Consider the following 15,013-nt stretch of genomic DNA (forward strand, 5'->3'; position numbering starts at 1 on the left):
TTGGCTCAGTAGACTCAGTCTTTGAACTTGATGTGTTGTAAGCAGGAAAAAATGGGCAAGTGTATAGACTTTGACAAAGGATAAATTGTGATGGTTAGATGTTTGAATCTTCAAAAAGGCAGATCTTGCCTAATGTCCTTTCACAAAATACCATAAAAGGAAAGTTCACACAGGGGTAAAAATGATAACTAAATGGCTTTCCGGTAAATCGTCCAGTAATGCAGCTCAGCCACTGCAGCGCACACTAACAAGTTAGAAAACAATACAACAATTCAGATGAAATGGGCAATGTACGTATAAAACACTCCCGGCTGATTGGACGAGAGTTCTGTAACTCAAGATATCACTTTCACCAAGACTTTTAATAGTGTGGCTTTAAATACAAGGAAAGGACATCAGGTGAACCAATGATGGGGTGATGGGATCCTAAGGCTCACAGATGCTTGTAGGCCTGTCTGGTATGGCTTAATATGGAGTGCCCATGTGGATCCCTGCATACCATTGGAAACAATGTGAAGGTGCACCAGAACTGCACCAGGTACCAATGAAAGACCAATTGGACCAAGCCAAAGTACATGAAAAAATTCTGCACACAAAAAAACCCCCACAAATGTAAAAATTGTCTTTAAAACTTATGCCACCTTTCAAACCCAATGCCATCAGCATCCACAGAGGAACGTAGGACGCCTCTGACGTGCTGAGAAATCAACAGACCTAACGCAAAGTCAAGGGCCACCTTCCAGAAGGCCTGGTTTGTGCCGTAAAAATCTTCTCAACACCTTCTCAACCTTCCTGGACTGCCGCTTGCATCGACAGATTAATGTGTCAGGATTCGCTAGCGGAATATTTGGCCTCGGGACTTCTCTCTCTTTTCGCTCTTTCCGTTGCTTCCCCTTGTTCTTTTTGAAAATCTGATGAACATTCCCTCATATAAGGTAGAACATAAATATTGCATGAAGGAGAGAGTGCGTTAATCTAGAGTTGAAAGTCAAATAAAGAGCGCCATCTGGTGGACTGATGGTGTATGAAAAAAACTGGTGGTGAAAGACGTGGCATACAAAATATTGGAAATATATATAAATACAGATCTAAATAAAAGACACTATTACTATTTTAATGTTTTTACCTTTATTAAGTGGAAGTACACTTTATGAACAAAGTTTGTGGACACCTGGACATACAGTATGTGCTTTTTGAACATCGCATTCCACATTTAGTGTCTATTTTCTGTTATAAAAACCTTCTGGGAAGATGTTTTACTAGATTTTTGAGAGTGTTTGTGGAGGATTGTGCTCATTCAGCTCATTAATAAAGTCAGGTACGGATGTAGATGAGGTGAGGAGGCCTGGGGTGCAGTCAGCGTTCACATTCATCCCAAAGGTGTTCAATAGAGTTGAGGATTGATGCTCTGAGCAGGAGATTTTTTCACTCCATCCCATGCAAAGCATATCTTCATGGAGTTGGCTTTGTGCACAAGAACTCATGGTTTGGGTGATAAAGTTTGCAACCGCAATTCTGTTAAAAAAACAAAAAACAAACCCCAGGACCATATACAGTACAGTATGTGCACAACTGAAGCCAGTAATGAACTTGAGTGATGTAACAGAGGCTGAGAAACTAAAAATGAAACTATTTCTCTTTCTGGGAATCAAAAAACCCAAAACAAAAGCAGTTGAGGTCACTATACAGATCGAGATCATGTCAGATTGTATAACAGATAAGTGTTAGAAGTAACACATGAGTAATTGGAAAAAAAAAAGTAAAAAAAAAAATGTCCCATGACTCACTTTGAGTTAAAAACCTTGAAAAAGCAAAATGCGAACCAGAATCGCAGCAGCAGTGATTAGAACACTAATGATTAAAAACCTTTATGTTACATGGAACCTTGTGTTAATCAGAGAAATATGTTGGGAAAAAAAGCTAAAATAATTAACAAGAAGAAGAAAAATAAGAAAAAACTCACAGGGAGGAGCTCATGAAATCTAAAAGTAATAATTACAGATGCTTTTTCATAAAGTTTTTCTTCATCAGGAACATGCTGAAAGCACTTTTGGGGGAAGAAGTAGGTCAAGAGATGCTGCAGGCTTATGCAGCAGTTTGCTCCGGTTCCTTGCAGCGACTCTCTGGAAACACAGATCTTTAAACACAATAAAAAATGTGGCTTGTTACAAATCACAGTGAAGAAGTGAAGTGCTGCCATTGAATGTCAGACCGAAGCCTCAGGACGACACTGAAGGTGCAAAGCGCATCGTTGTTACATCGGTTCTTTTAACCACTTTTTTTTTTGCAGCCAAACTCGCACTGAAGCTCCAAATTTGGGATTCATGACCTCAGAACTGACTTCTTCTTTGCAGAGTTTCCAAACAACTTGGTGATAGAAATTGGTGTTCCATTTCCCATTTACTGTTGAATCACCTCCACTCTTCTGGGAAGATGTTTCACTAGATTTTGGATTGTGCTTGTGGAGATTTGTGCTCATTCAGCTACAAGGCTTTACGTAAAGTCAGGAACCGATGTAGATGTGGTGAGGAGGCCTGGGGTGCAGTCACATTCATCCCACATTCACAGTCAACCCAAAGGTGTTCAGTAGGGATGAGGTCAGAGCTCTATAGCAGGAGATCTTTTAACCACCAAGATCCTGGAAATTCCTGTGCAACACAAGATCTTTGAGGATGGATCTGGACTGTAATTAATATCAACAGTCTACCACAATGGATGACAGGATGTATTTCATCTCCCTTCACTGCACACCTTAACGATGATGATGATGATGATCTGTAATGAATGAACATTCGGAGCCACTCAGATAAGAACGGTTTCCTGTTCTGAATCTGGTTCCTCTCTAGGTTTCTTCCTCACACCATCTCAGGAAGTTTTTCCTCACCACTGGCTCTCTCATTAGGGATAAATGTACAATTATAAGGAACAAACTTATGCATTCTGTTTACTGCCTTATCTTAAAACATTGTTAACAGGTGTCCCAATACTTTTGTCCACAGATTATATTAACATAGTACATTTCTACCACAGATTATAGTTACATTTGATGTTGTGGAACATCCCAGAGAAGAGACAAATGATTTCCTTTTCTCACTCGCCAATTCCGTACGCCACTTCGCATTCGCTGTTACTGAAGACACAAAAAAAAACACAATGCTTTCTTTTTGTGTTCATCTGAAAATAATGGAAAAAATATTTTGGATATAAAAAAAATGTGGCATGAAAAAAAAAAAAAAAAAAAGAAGATTCTGAGTATATGCACAATACATATGCAAATATTAGCTGCATTATTATTATTATTATAAGTAATAGTAATAAAGCTTGCCCTAATGGGATGCTTTTGGAATGAAGCTGTAACATTCTTGCCCTTACATAATTTCTTTTTAAACTTGGGGGTCATGTGACCCATCTGATCTAATATACTGATCTAATCTAACCCACAGGAATTTGCAACGTCAGATTGCGCACTGTTAAATCGACCCGAAAACAAACACCTACAGCTGAACTGCTGAGTTGGTAGATACAAAAGAAAATAGAAATCATTTCCATACAAAATGTATATGAGAGTCCCGGTGGGTGAAGGTCATTAAAACATCTCTGTATTTCTGAATGTGAGTTACAGAGCAGAGGTTGAGAGGGGAAGAACATATGCCTCATGACTTCCTGTATGCATGTGTTTTTATGTTCATTGTGCACCACAGAGGTAGAAAGAGGTTTTCCACCAGTGTGTGAGCGAGACGGCTGACGAGACAGACGGAAAATAAAGTGGCACATGTCAGAAACCTGCTTCGCCCAAGACTGAATCACACACAACGACCTGGTAAGTTGTTCAAATATGTTTTATACAAAAGAAAAAATCTGTTGCGTTAGTGTTTAAATGAAGACCTGAAATGGATGTTGTGATTATCGGATAGCAGCAGATCAGTTCTTGTGATGTACAGGAATTCTAATGGTTTCCACTACAAATACCATTACACACCATCAGCTGTTTAAAACAATTAACGGTTTTCATTACATGGTGTGTGTGTGTGTGTGTGTGTGTGTTTATCACTGAATCATTATCTTTAATTAAACCAAAGAATAAAAATAACTTTAGAACCTTAATGGATTCTTGATCATGTCTTAATGGTGTCCACTATTGGGGTCCAGTAGATACCATCATTTGATCTCCAATCTGCCAAACATGTTGGTGCCTAATGGTATAAGTAGAAGGCAACAACTCGCCCTGTAGAGTCCCACAGGGTTACACCATTCCAGTTTTCCATTGAAACCAATCCAATTTCCATTAGAACCATTAAAGCAAATCTAATCTATGTGTTTATATTGTTGCTATATAAAGAGTTTGTCAAGGAAAATAATTTACTAATATATATATCAATTTTTGTAAAAAAAAAAAAAAAAATTCAGAACCTCGAAAAAATGAACACCTCCAGTAACGACTCCTGCGACGGCGAGTGGAGCGCCGATTTCCAGTTCTACCTCTTCCCCATTACCTACATCTTAGTGATGGTGTTCGGTCTGCTGGGCAATCTGGGTGCTCTGTATATCTTCATCTTCAAAACAGAGCACAAGTCCCCCTCACGTGTTTACATCATCAGTCTGGCGGTGGCCGACACCGCCTTCCTGTGCGTCCTACCATTCCGAATTCACTATCACCTCAACGGAAACGACTGGACCTTTGGGAACGTGGCATGCCGCCTGACGGGGACGCTCTTCTTCTCCAACGTCTACATCAGCATCGCATTCATGAGCTGCATCTGCGTGGACCGCTACCTGGCCACCGTCCATCCCCACACGTACCTACGCCTCCGCAACACACGCTGCTCGGTAGCAGTGTCCGTCTGCGTTTGGGGGTTTGGAGGGGCGACTATTTTAGCCTTCATGCTCACGTCTCCGGACATGCACAAGACCCAGGGGAGAACAAGCTGCTTCGAGAACTTCTCAGAAAATGAATGGAAGACAAGTCTGGCCCCGTACAGCGCCTTCAGTCTGATTTTCGGTGCTTTGCTTCCATCAATCGTCATCCTGGTGCTCTACCCAGTTGTGGCGCGTCGCATCGCGCGGATCAAGACGCGAACGGCGCGCGGTGCCCTGAGGATCATTTACACCATCCTGGCCATCACCGTCCTCTGCTTCTTGCCGTATCACTTCGTGTACTTTCTGCACGTGCTGTGGAGAACTCAAGTCATTCATAACTGCTTGCTGGCGGACGGTATCTACAAAGCCAGACGCGTTACCATGGCGCTGGTCAGCATGAACAGCTTACTCGACCCAGTGCTTTATTACTTCGCTACCAGCCACTGCAAGTGGAACTGCAAGAGAAACTTCAAGTTGCTAAAGCCGAAGAAGAGAAGAGGCATCTACGCCATCTCGGAGAGCTTATAAGCTCAGTGAAGAAACATTTATATATAATGTTATACTGATATTTGTACACACACACACACACACACAAACTATAAGGGCATAACTATCAGGACACCTGACTTTTCTAGCTATATGTGATTCATCCTCAAACTATTAGCACAAAATTGGAAAAACACAATTGTATAGGATATATATACACACACACACACACACACACCGAGCAGGTATAACGTTATGAGCAGTGAAGTAAAGAACACTGATTATCTCTTCATCATGGCACCTGTTAGTGGGTGGGATATTATTAGGCAGCAAGTCAACATTTTCTTCTCAAAGTTGACGTGTTTAAAGCAGAAAAAATGGGTGAGCGTAAGGATTTGAATGAGTTTAAAGAGCTAAATTGTGACGTCTAGACGACTGGGTCAGAGCATCTCCAAAACTGCAGCTCTTGTGGGATGTTCCTGGTCTGCAGCGGTCAGTGTCTATTAAAAGTGCTCCAAGGAAGGAACAGTGGTGAACCTGCAACAGGGTCATGAGCCGAGGCTGACTGATGCACATGGGGAGCAGAAGCTAGTCCAACAGACGAGCTCCAGTAGCTCAAACTGAAGAAGTTCATGCTGTTAATGGGAGCAAAAGGGGGACCAACGATATTTGGCATAATGTTTTGTCTATTCGGTGTTATATATATATATACACACACACATACACACATAAAGAAAATGATCTGGATTACGGCAGAAGTGAAACGATAAGTGGGGATTTTTTTAGACACAAAAGTCCACAGAGGTCCACAGACTCTGATCTGAGTCGGAGATTTTCACTGAATCACTGAAGTTGTGTATGAAATGAAATGGTGAACACGATTTCTGATTTATGTAGAAACTTCTGATTCAGTCTTTGTTGAAGCAAAATAATGCTATTAAACTCTGTCCAGGTCAAGATTTCTGCTGCCACAGCAGTCAACATCTGTATATATAATATAGAAAAGAATATACAAACATGAGCAGAGAAAGTTTGTTAAAAAGAATAAACAATCATTTTCTCCATAGTGTAAAAAGCATGTGTATATTTAAATGACTATAAACCCACTCGTACATACCTACACACACACACACCACACACACACCACACACACACAGAGAGTGCTCTAGTTTTTTCACATCCTAAATTTAACCTGTATTGTGTAGAGTGTATTGTGGGTTAGAGGGGGTGTACATACTTGTGTTTGTGTGAGTAACATTCTTGGAAACGGAAAGTTCGTATTTTTATATATATTTTTTTATTTAATATAAAAACTAAAAAACATTTGTTCTGAACAATATCAGTAGACACTCACAACCCAGAGGGGAGACCTTTCTTCAGCAGATTAGAAAGAAAACTGCCAAGCTCTTCATCCTATAAACAAATAATTTAATCAATCTATAAATAATGCATCAATATATAATAAATATATTAATGATTCCACTATAAAGTTCATGAATAATTTTTGTATATAATAGTTTGTATAATATTATGAATATTTCGACATTTTAATGACCCGTGACTTTGCACTATAATGACATCACTTCTAATGAAAACATGTACGATTGTGTAGAATGTGTTCATCTTTTTCAAAATAAACAAATTAAGTTTAATAAGCTGTGGTTTGTTCCTGCTAAATATTTGTTAATAATGTTTCACTCTGTTTTGACTGAACTGTAATTGGTTTTGCAGCTGAATAAAGAGACGTGTTTGTTTGCTGGATTATTATAAAGAATGATTTACTTTAACTAATGTAAGAGAAGGTAATGATCTTGGGTTTAATTAGATTTAAAGTGTCCCGTAATGAGAGGGAAAACAAGCCGTACAGTTGAAACTTGTTCCCGAGACTTGTTTAATGCAGACGATTTATAAAGTGTTTGAGAAGGTGTACTTGAAACCAGTAGAACCTTGAGGAAAGAGCAGTGTCCTCTGCAACTGGAACTTACTATGTAAAGCAATTTTTGTCAAAAGTATTTACATATAAGAATTGCTTCAGATTTCTCACCAAGGGAAATGTAGTCATGTTTTAATAATAATACGGTAATCCGCCGCTTTACCGCCGTTAGAATCTCGTGCCCCAGGTTTATCGCCGAATTGCATTTTCCACATAATCTGTTTTGATGATTTTCCTGGTTTCTTATGGATAGCACGAAAGACCCGGAAAAACTATGTTGAAATAATTAAATGTAGCTGTTCTGCACCCATATGATTGGTGAATTGGTGAAAGATCAAGTGTTTCTAATAATGTGGCTTGAGAGAGTATAGTGGAGGGGAAAAAGCTTGGCGAAGTTGGCGTCCCCCTTATTTTCACAAATCCCTCTTTCATATCCTCAACTTTTGAATCCTCCTATATGTTTGGTTCACTTCCTTTTTCAGTTCTGAACAAAAGATGATCATGTGAATGCTTTTTTATAAGCCTGTTGCATGATGTTGTGGAATACTAAATAAGTAAACGAAATGACATAATAAATACCTTCTGCAACAGCAAACTTTGGTATTGAATACAATTTGTGGGCTCTGATTAATGGTCCGGTTCACCGACATGGTCGATATGCATGTGTGTATATCAGTGTTTCTCCCTGGCATTCACCTGATAACTCCAGGAGAGCAGGATCACTTTAAGATGAGGCTCGTCGCTTGACGAAGACACTTTGAGGACGATGGAGTCGACGATAACGGTGCCGTCGGGAAGGTGCTGCACGGTGTAACCCCTCAGCATGCTAATGACCCGCAAGAAGGAGAAGAAAAAAGAAAAAAAAAAAAAAAGGGTTACCAATTAAGGTCAGGGGGAAAAAGCCCACAAAAATATCCACAAAACAAACACACTGTACACTGGCACATTGTCATGACATTTAGAAGCTGTGAAGGCAGCACGCTGTGTGGGAGGAAATGAGTCACCTACTAAACCACTGTTTTCATTTACCGATGGAAAAAAGCCCCCCTGTGTATTTAGTGCTACTTTTTGTTTTTTTTTTACACATTACACGTTCCATCGCTGTGTACAGTGCAATCAGAAATGAATGACAGCGATTCAATACTTTGAAACAGTTCATAACTAAAAGAAGTTTAAGATGCTGAGAATATTAAACTGTATTAAACGTTCTATATCAACTAATTATGACTATTACATTCATTTTTTTTCTTTTCTTTTTTAAATATAATGAATTTTGTTACACATACAGTATGATGACAGTTAAGTCGATTTCCATTTCTGGCTGTAGCACTACAAATTGTATTTTTTTTTTTTATTTATTACAACTAAAATTGTACTTTATTTAGTTTATATAGATTATACTTTTTATTTATCTACCTTCTTTTTTTTTTTCTTTGTTATTTTTCTCCTCATCCTATTCCCTCATGCCGGACTGTCGTAAAAAGCATTTCACTGCATGTCGTACCCTGTATGTTACCCTGTATATTTGATTTGATTCAATTTGATTATGTGGAAAATTTCAAGAGGCCTGGATTGACAAATTTTAAAGGTTAGCTGCCCTACTATTATTTTTTTTTATTGAAATCCATTTTCTTTTAACTATGCAGAATTGTACATATTGTGTGAGTACAGTATAATGGGGAGGGGGTGAATACATATACATATATATATAAAATGAATATGTGTGTGTGTGTGTGTGTGAGACCTCTTAAGATGGCTGTAGATGCGGGCAAGTGTGTCAGCGTCGCTGTGAGGGTCCTGCAGATGCACACGGCATGTAAATCGCAGCTGGTGCTCAGAAAGTCCCAGCTCCTTTAAAGCCTGCTCTGGGGACACGAGCCTCAGATTCTACACACACGCAAAAAAAAAAAAAACTGTAATTTTAAAAAACATTAATCAGTAACAAGAAGTAAAAAGATCTTAATAATTCTTACATTGTCCTTCATGATCAGGGTTCCATGCATGGTACGTGGCTTCTTAGGGTCAGGTAGAGGACCTGGCATGAAACAAAATGATGTCACTTAAGCATCACTGAAATAGCAAATGAATGTATAAAAAATGTATAAAAAATGTATTAAAAAATTTAAAACTCAAACTAAAAATCAACGATTGACAATAATCACATTATATATATAAAAAAAGATTTAAACATCAACTTGTGCAGATATCAAGTCATCTAAGATGTCCTTTATGCTGGACGTACTGTTTTTACTTTAATGTACAGTAAGTGTGTTAACTCTTGGGGATTAACTGCGTAAGTGTGCCGGCTTGGTGTGTAAAATAAACACCTCCCAGGGCGATCTCTCTCTTCAGCAGGTTGAGCGAGATGTCCACAGGTACGCTCGGGTTAGTCGTCACCGTGGTGGTCTCGCCGTTAGCCGGCATGAAGCAGCTGACATCTGTAACGGTTACAAGACAAAGGTTGTTGGTTCGAGATTTTTGGACCACATGTATACGATTCAAACAAACAAAAAAATAAAAATAAAAAAGACTTGACGTCTTTCATGTGCAAAAATACGTCTTTAAAAAGTCATGGTCAAAGTCATACGTTTTGCTTTAAAGAGTATCTGATGTTTATCGTACACTTTTCTGTCCACACACTTTATACACAGGGTAATTGAGACTCTTTTTCGAAGCAGGAGGATGATGAGTAAAGGAGAATCTCAGTTGGTCTGTGGGTTTGGGGGCAAAAAGTTTTGTGGTCGACAAATGGCCTCTTTCTTTAAAAGTTCAAAAGGATTTTGACATTTACACCCTGTGAAAACATTTACCATAAACTATATCATTATATCCTCATCGCGTGTCATTAATGCGGGGTCCTCGTTACTGTTTTACTCACTGAACTCCTGCTCGATCTTGTCTTTGAGGAACTCCATCTTCTTAGCCTCGCCGTGGACCAGCAGGATGTTGTGAGGTTCGGCCATGCGGATCAGCTGCATAATGCCTTTAGCGTCGGCGTGAGCGCTGAACGACATGTACTCCACCTGCAGCTTCACCTCCAGCTGTCAACACATAATGACAATATATCAGTATAGTAGAGGAGAAAGGAAGAGCGCAGACAAGATCAGCCAGCAGCTGAAGCGTAGTGTATTACCGTGGCTCTTCCCTCCATCTCCAGCTTCTTCTGGCCGTTCAGAATCTTGTGGCCGACTGTCCCCTGCACGCAGTACCCGGGCATAATGACCTGGGAAGGCAAAATGCTCAAATCAGACACAAAATCTGCTTCTTGAGGCCATTTTAAAGAAATTGTTTTACGTCCAAAAGTAGAAAGAATAAATATAGCTAAAAAAAGTAAATAAATAAGTGAGTAATTAAAATAGGGGTTTCCCCGCCTAAAGATTTACAAAGTCGAATCATAATTGTTTTGCTTATAGTCGACTGAGTCGAATCTTGTGTGTGTGTGTGTGTGTGTGTGTGTGTGTGTGTGTGTGAGGGGGTTGATGACACGAGATAGTAGTAAAACAATTCCTCGTAATATTTTCAAGCCACGATGTACAGAACGTCACTAAAAGGTTTACAAGAAACATTTAAGATCAATAAACCTAAAAAAAAAGAAAATAATAACACACGGGGTCACCCCTTAAAGTAAACAAACAAATACACACAGGATATAACATGAGGTATACATTTCATCTAATCTCTTACCATGTTCTTCTCATTGCCCGCCCATTTCTTAAAGATCTGTAGCGACTGGCCTGCGTGTAGCATCCCAGGAGTAGCGAACACCACCTGAAACGTACAGACCCCGAGTTTCACATCAGCACATCGACAGGCTTTCGTTCGATGTTTTCGTGATAAAATCATACCATGGGCCCGGGATTGTCTGCGTAGGAGCGATCGAAAGCTTTGATGTGTTTGAACTCGAACATGTTCCTCTGCACGAAGGTCTTGCGAATCTTCTGATTGGTCCACGTGATGAAGAGTTTGTAGTAATGGTTGGCTTTCTCCGTCAGGCCCGTGGAGAAGTATATGGGTGCTTTCAGATTCATTCTCTCCCTGTTTTCGGCAAACACATACAGAAATTCGAAATGTCTTTCGGAAAAAAAGGTATTTACAGGATGTTATTATTACATTTAAAAAAAATACATTTATATACACACAGAATATAATTAATGGAGATTTCTCTCTCCTGAAAGATCAGATGATGCTACCAGTGGGGTTTTGGAGGAATTGTGTCTTACCAGAACGTTTCCAGGAGAATGCAGAGCTCCTGAGCTCGTCCCAAAGCGAACACCGGAATGAGAACCTAATAATAATAAAAATAATAATAATAATAAATATTAATAATAATGATGATCATACAATAAAAAATAAAAAAAAGACACTAAATAAATAAAATTAAACAATAAACCAATAAAGTACACAGTGTAAAAAATTTACATATTTTATACATATGTCTTTATTTTATTCGAACTTAATTTGCTGCATACGTACGTACGTGGAAAAATGAAATAAAATAATATGGAATAAAAAAGGGGCAAAATCAAAGGTTGCAATTCAAAATGTGTGTGTGTGTGCAATAACTGCGTCGTTGTTCTGACCTTTCCTCCTCTCTCGATGGTTTCGTGAACTTTCTTTAAAAAGTCTCTCTCTCGGCACCGCTTCGAGTCGCGGATCGTGGTGGCGTAGGTCGACTCGGTGATCAGAATGTCTGGGCGACATTTGTCAATCCAGGCCGCTCTGGAAAAGATCATCACAGTGTTAAGTTAGGTGTGACTTATTACCCCCTCCTCCAACTATTCAAAATGATATTAATAAATCTAATAATAAAAACAACAATAATATATTTACCCCAAGTGCCTGTCTGGGGTCATGTTGTAGTCGCCCTGCATAAAGATCAAACACACACAATGGCATTGATTTGCTTTATAAATGTATACATGTAACCCAGTGCTCCAAGTCTACATATGAGAAACAAGATTCATCACACCACCCCATCCCTATTATTTTCCTATAAAAGCACAACCTAAAGCATTTCATCCCTCACCTAATGGACAGGATTGAAAAAAGTAGGCTTCTTTTTTTTTTACCATTTAGTTTACACACACGCAATTGTCTATAAAAATGTTTCAGTAATTCCTACATTCTTTTAGCTTATGTGTGCATTTTATATTTTCATTTACACACGTGTATTTAATATATGGTTATGATACACCCACAAAACTCATAAATATCAAACCTCACAGAGAACTTAAAATGACGATGACTGAAGGTGAAAAGTGACTACCTGCTTTTACAGGGCGCGTTTACTTTTGTCCTAATACACTGGTTAGATTTCCTTTCAACTCATTTATATGAAAGGACCATTCAAAATATTTCATGCAAACTAAAGAAATTCGTGCCTACAGATCGTACTTAACACTTAACACAGTCACTGCTTGCACTAATAGTGTGATGCTGAAAACATGGCGTCCCACAGGGGTCAAATTTGGGTCTCCTATTGCTGTATTTTTTTTTAATACCCTGCACACTCTGCTCATTTATACCTGATTTCTGCATGAAAAAAAATGAACATATGATAGAAAACCAGGCATGTAGCGCTTACGGTGTAGACGACGGACTCGGCGCCGACTTTAATCAACACCATTGCTGCGCCGAGGACGTGTCCGGCGTAGTACGCTTTGATCTCGAGCTCGTCATCCACCTATAAGAGAATGTTCAAAAAACTAACTATACTTTCCATACACTATATGGCAAAAGTTTGTGGACATCCCATTCGACATTTAGTCCCCATTTGCTGTTATAATACCCTCCACTTATCTGCTTGTGGTGTGGTGTCCCAATCCATATAGTGTACCAGTATCTGCTGTGTGCTTAGTCACATGACTAACACATGATGGTAGTGTGTTACAAACCAGAAATATATTATTAGCATTTTGCTGCCTTCCCACCTGAACGGTCTGGTGCAGGTGGAGCGGCACCACTTTCTTCATGCAGTCTTTGATCATTTGCGAAGTGAAGAAGTTGGTCTCGCCCTTTTTGTCCACCGTGATCTTGCGGAAGTCCTCCAGCAGGATGGGGCAGATGGCTTTGGTGGGGTGGGTCATGTAGATCGGGCCCTCGTATCCCACCATCTCGCTCATGTAGGGAAGAGCGCCACAGTGGTCCAGGTGGAAATGGCTGAAGGGACAAGAGGATTAAAAAAAAAAGTTATTTTGTAAATAGACTGAGTTTGCAATAGTGCTAGAGATCATGACAGAACACTGACAAAAGTGACAGGGAGAGGACAGATTCTTCAGGCTGTAAGCATGCTGGCTACCAGTTCTGAAACCTGGACATTGAATCACAAAGATGATCAGATAGTCCCAACATTTGTAAACCAATGGTAGTTTATGGTATATTTAGTCTATAGGAGCTTTTCAGATTTTTGACCTGCTGTGGAAAAGCTGTAAGTCTGGCTATTGGAAAAATACAGACCCTGATTGGCTGAGTTTGGTGAATAGAGCTTGAAAGGTAACAGGAAAACTGTAATTGTGATTAGCTCAAAACATCAGCTCACATGTGGAACATCAGAGCACATGTGGAACAGCCTAAGGGTCTGGTGCATAGAACTTGAAAGCTGTAGAATATTTAGGAATGTTGGAATGTTAGGAATGTTGGTTTCACCAATAATAATAATAACAATAATAACCTTATTATTACACAGTCCAAAAAGTCTGTGAGGCGTCCGTTCTGAGTGATGTAAGAGAAGTCTGGAAAGCGTCTCTAATAAAGGAAAAAATAAGAAATCAGGCTTAGATTTGAAATTCTGCAAGTGAGACATTTCAGTTGGCGGACACCACCTTACATCATCGTTGAATCCCATATGCATCCCACAATCCAGCATGATGTTCTTGCCTCCTATAGAGAGCAGGATGCAGCTGCGGCCGACATCCTGTCCAGCACCTACACAACAAAACACAAACATCAGCTGAACACGTGTGAAGACTTTATCCTCGTGATAACCATGTAATGACTAGAGCACAAATTATAATTAGAAGCCATTATTCAGTCTAATTTATGACGTCATAACACGGCGCTGCTGAATTCCTGAATCTGATTGGTCCAAATCATAAAGTGATTCTAAAGACAGTTTTGTGTGGTTATGTTTTTTTAATGAAATATTGTAATTATTAGGAAATCGCTATTGTATAAAAGGACGTCGTTGATTGGTTTTTTATTACAGCACGCCTATTAAATATTTTATTCTTCTCAATGCACACAGGCATATAAACAGAGATACAACAGTCACTTAATGGGAAAGTGTATACAATTAAAAACACATAGCTCTTACCCAGAGGCGTCACTTTGATGTCCGGCATCTTAATAACAAATCATATATCGTTTATATAAGTTGAATATTTTTTATATTAAAGATATAGAATATATTTCTGGGTTAGCTGCCTAGCTGCTAATAAAACTTCCACTTGTGAATTGTGCGAAGCAAAGCTGCTTGCTGCACTGACACTCACCACAACTACATCTATAACTTATCCTCAAACCTTTCAATAAATACACAACTTCTTAAATATTCCAAATCACTAAATTCTTCATTGAAATCAATCACTTTAGCAGGACATGCATACAAAGCAACATGTACCAAAAAAAAAAAACCCTCCGCGGAAATGACGCACAAATGCTGCGACCACCAAAACAATCACGTGACACGACGGCTCACCATGATTGGAGGACGGTTTTCAAACCCGGAAGCATGCAATA

General features: G+C 39.2%; 2 protein-coding genes across 2 annotated transcripts; one reads left to right on the top strand and one right to left on the bottom strand.

Annotated features, from left to right (window-relative positions):
* Positions 1-3,716: 3,716 nt before the first annotated feature.
* On the top strand, positions 3,717-5,615 carry LOC124399120 (lysophosphatidic acid receptor 6). The gene is made up of 2 exons (XM_046869846.1): positions 3,717-3,820; positions 4,408-5,615. Exon 2 carries the CDS (start codon positions 4,420-4,422, stop codon positions 5,383-5,385), a length of 966 nt encoding a protein of 321 aa, XP_046725802.1. The 5' UTR covers positions 3,717-3,820; positions 4,408-4,419; the 3' UTR covers positions 5,386-5,615.
* Positions 5,616-6,617: 1,002 nt separating this feature from the next.
* Positions 6,618-14,922, bottom strand: ints11 (integrator complex subunit 11). The gene is made up of 17 exons (XM_046870216.1): positions 14,589-14,922; positions 14,103-14,200; positions 13,947-14,020; positions 13,207-13,435; positions 12,861-12,959; positions 12,107-12,141; positions 11,857-11,995; positions 11,497-11,561; positions 11,122-11,311; positions 10,961-11,044; positions 10,410-10,499; positions 10,155-10,317; positions 9,604-9,714; positions 9,250-9,311; positions 9,021-9,163; positions 7,973-8,102; positions 6,618-6,756 (listed from the first exon to the last, which is right to left on the bottom strand). Exons 1-17 carry the CDS (start codon positions 14,614-14,616, stop codon positions 6,694-6,696), a joined length of 1,803 nt encoding a protein of 600 aa, XP_046726172.1. The 5' UTR covers positions 14,617-14,922; the 3' UTR covers positions 6,618-6,693.
* Positions 14,923-15,013: the final 91 nt, after the last annotated feature.

This window comes from Silurus meridionalis, chromosome 16 (genome assembly GCF_014805685.1).
Source record: "Silurus meridionalis isolate SWU-2019-XX chromosome 16, ASM1480568v1, whole genome shotgun sequence".
Lineage (NCBI taxonomy): Eukaryota > Metazoa > Chordata > Actinopteri > Siluriformes > Siluridae > Silurus > Silurus meridionalis.

Bases quoted from the DNA above. Each gene is read 5' to 3' on its own strand.
- LOC124399120 (XM_046869846.1), top strand. From the start codon at position 4,420: ATGAACACCTCCAGTAACGACTCCTGCGACGGCGAGTGGAGCGCCGAT.
- ints11 (XM_046870216.1), bottom strand. From the start codon at position 14,616: ATGCCGGACATCAAAGTGACGCCTCTGG. The intron at 14,201-14,588 runs GTAAGAGCTATG...TTTGTTGTGTAG, and splicing joins CATCAAAGTGACGCCTCTGG to GTGCTGGACAGGATGTCGGC. The intron at 11,996-12,106 runs GTAAATATATTA...GATCTTTTCCAG, and splicing joins ACCCCAGACAGGCACTTGGG to AGCGGCCTGGATTGACAAAT.